Genomic DNA, 2,703 nt, shown 5'->3' on the forward strand with positions numbered 1-2,703 from the left:
TCTGCTGGGAGCACCGCGTGCACATCTCGGCTCTCCTCGTGCATGCAACAGCATGGCTGCCAAGCTGTGATCTTGCTGCTTGAGTTCAGAAGCTAAAAGGCAGACCTAGATTTGAGGTCTCTGATTGTAGACCGGCTGCAAAGCTGAAAACATTTCTAAAGGAGGTCAAGTTATTCAGAGGAACTTCACCAAAAATATGTGCACAGTGTCTTCCCCGTCAGCGTTTCCGTGGACGCTCAAAGCAAAAAGACTTAAGTAAGAAAAAGCAGAGCTATTCCAGCACGCAGTTGCCTTCTTGGGGTTGGGGAAAGGAAGTCGTGAACAGCGTATCGGGGCAGCTCTGCTCACACAAAGGTCTAAAATAGTTTTCTTAAACTGATTTGAGTTCTGTGATGGGCTGTGGGCGTCTGCGGCACAGAGGCTGAGCTATGGTAGTCCCCTCTAAAAATAAACAAACAAAAAAATATCTTCCAGGCCCAAACTCTTTAAAACTTGGTGTGTTTAGATTTAACCAGAATATATTTCTCTTACTCTCAATGTGATTTCCTTGGAAACGATGAATCAAATACTGCATCGGTGGAACTTGTTGACCAACTATGTGGAACCAATTCAATCATAAATGCTTCAGTCCATGCAGGAAAGTTTTGAGGTTTTTGTTGAGGCTTTTTTTGTTTGGGTTTTTCTTTTTCATTTCTGTGAGTTTTATTCAGCAAACTGTTTGTTGAAACTTGGGGGGGAAAAAAAGTGAGGAAAGCTATTTTTCTCATACAGTCTAGGAATAAAAGAAATCCAGAGATGGACTCAGTTATTTCTATTCACCATCTCCTTGAGTTCTTTAGAATTAATAGATGTTATCTTCTGATTGCAAAATCCATTGTATGTCTAAAACATCAGTTTTAAGTTCAGAATATGTCTTGATGCATTTATTTTTCTGAAATGTGTGCCACACCTCAGTGTTAATAACTAATTTCACTATTGTCACTTAAAACTGAATTTCACGAAACAGTCAACTTTAGCAAAATACACCGTTCCCTCATGTTGTGATAGAATATAAAACTCCATGTTTGTTCTGTACAGTTGCTCAGAGACTGTAGATTTAAGGGGGTTTTTTTGTTAATAAAACATACCAAATTCTTAAAGTGTTGCAGTGAGAGATGAAAATCAATGCATGTGGATCCTAATTGTTCTAGAGAAATAGCTGAAGCACAAATGCAGACAAATCTTTATATTGAGGGCTTCTGCTAGTAAAGTCAATTTAAAATAATAGAGTTAAATTAATCTACCCTGCCAGGCCTGTGGCTGTATGGTACCTAAAAAAAAAGTTGTGGATAAATATTATCTTTATAGTCCTTTGCAGTAGGCAGTGTTGGACTTGTGTCCTAAAACACTTTTCTACTAAGAGTTGGATAACTCTTATTTCCATGCATTTATTTAAATATATTTAAATGTGTTGGAATGATAAAATGCAGAGGAGTTTTGCTCAAATTTGATTTTTCAAGTACAGGTATTTGGGTCTAAACATCTTGAAAGTGTTTTTTATTTTTTTAAAAATTCTGAGCAGCTGCCTCCGTGGCAGCGATTTGTCCTTTGAAACGTACTGCACATCGGCAAGTTATGTGCATTTTTCCGTGCAGGTCTTTAAAAAAGAGGCCCTTTTATCTTCAGATACAATTTATTTAATACGTTGGGAGAAATGCCTCACTGAACAAAATCAGAGTAAGCTTTTCATCTGACTAATAGTTACTTGTCTGGGCAAATCCCAAGGTAGATAATTTTATGATGTGTGGATCTAGAGAGACTTATTCTTGATTAGGTAAAGCTTAGTGCCAGAGTTCTGTTGCAGACTCTAGCAGAAGGAAACTTGCTTTCCTGATGATGATTTGAAAGAGTAGTTTTTGTTGATGGCTGCTGTGAGCAGGAAGCTGAGGAGGTAAAGCCAGAAACCTTATTTTGTTTTCTGTTCAGGCTGCAGAAGGAGAGGGGATTAAGTTAAATCATCTGTGCATCTTGAATAACAGACACGTTCAGATCTGGCAGTAAGAATACCTGGACTTGTTTGCCTGCATATTGCTTACTTTGGCTTTTCCTTTTTTCTCCCTACTGCCCTTTCTGTGTTGTTTGTTGTTGGTTTTTTTTTTCTTTCTTTCATGCAGATCTGGGTGAGGAAAACCAGTGACAGCACAAAGATGCGAATCTACCTGGGACAGCTGCAGCGAGGTGTTTTTGTGATTCGGCGACGATCAGCTGCGTGACTGTGTGCTCTTCCTTGGTCTTTCTTTTTTTTATTTTTTATGTTTAACTGATAGACGAACCTCTAACGAGGAATGGCAGTCCGTTCACTCATCTTAGCAGCAGAGAACGCTGTCATGACCTCTTCCAAGACAGTTTGTGGCTGGCCACATAATCCCCAGTAGTCCTTAAATCTTTAGTGATACCCAAGCACTGCCCTGGACTATTTCTGGATTTTTGTGTCGAGCTTCTGTATGCTTTCTTTATATTTTGGGAGACTGTTTAAGAAGACTTTGCATCATACTTCTTTCATGGTTCTGTGGTGCGTAGATGGGACTTGTCTGTTGAAACCAACTCTTATGTTTTGAATCAGACCAACGGAAGAAGTTTTGATCGTCGAGACCTGAGGTTATTCGTTCTTTTTGGGTTTGTTTTCCTGCGAGACTCGGGATGTTGGGCAAAAGGAGGTTAATC

General features: G+C 39.3%; 1 protein-coding gene across 1 annotated transcript in view; it reads left to right on the forward strand.

The window, feature by feature from the left end:
* Window positions 1-2,467, forward strand: part of SUDS3 (suppressor of defective silencing 3 homolog (S. cerevisiae)) — a gene marked incomplete at its 5' end in the record, with an annotated part of 17,409 nt that extends 14,942 nt beyond the window's left edge. The window contains one exon of the mRNA XM_009864267.1: window positions 2,154-2,467. Within this exon, the coding sequence (XP_009862569.1) occupies window positions 2,154-2,252 (99 nt within the window). The remainder of the gene's footprint in view (window positions 1-2,153) is intronic.
* Window positions 2,468-2,703: the final 236 nt, after the last annotated feature.

The sequence above is a fragment of the Apaloderma vittatum genome, unplaced genomic scaffold (assembly GCF_000703405.1).
Source record: "Apaloderma vittatum isolate BGI_N311 unplaced genomic scaffold, ASM70340v1 scaffold28172, whole genome shotgun sequence".
NCBI classification, from domain to species: Eukaryota; Metazoa; Chordata; class Aves; order Trogoniformes; family Trogonidae; genus Apaloderma; species Apaloderma vittatum.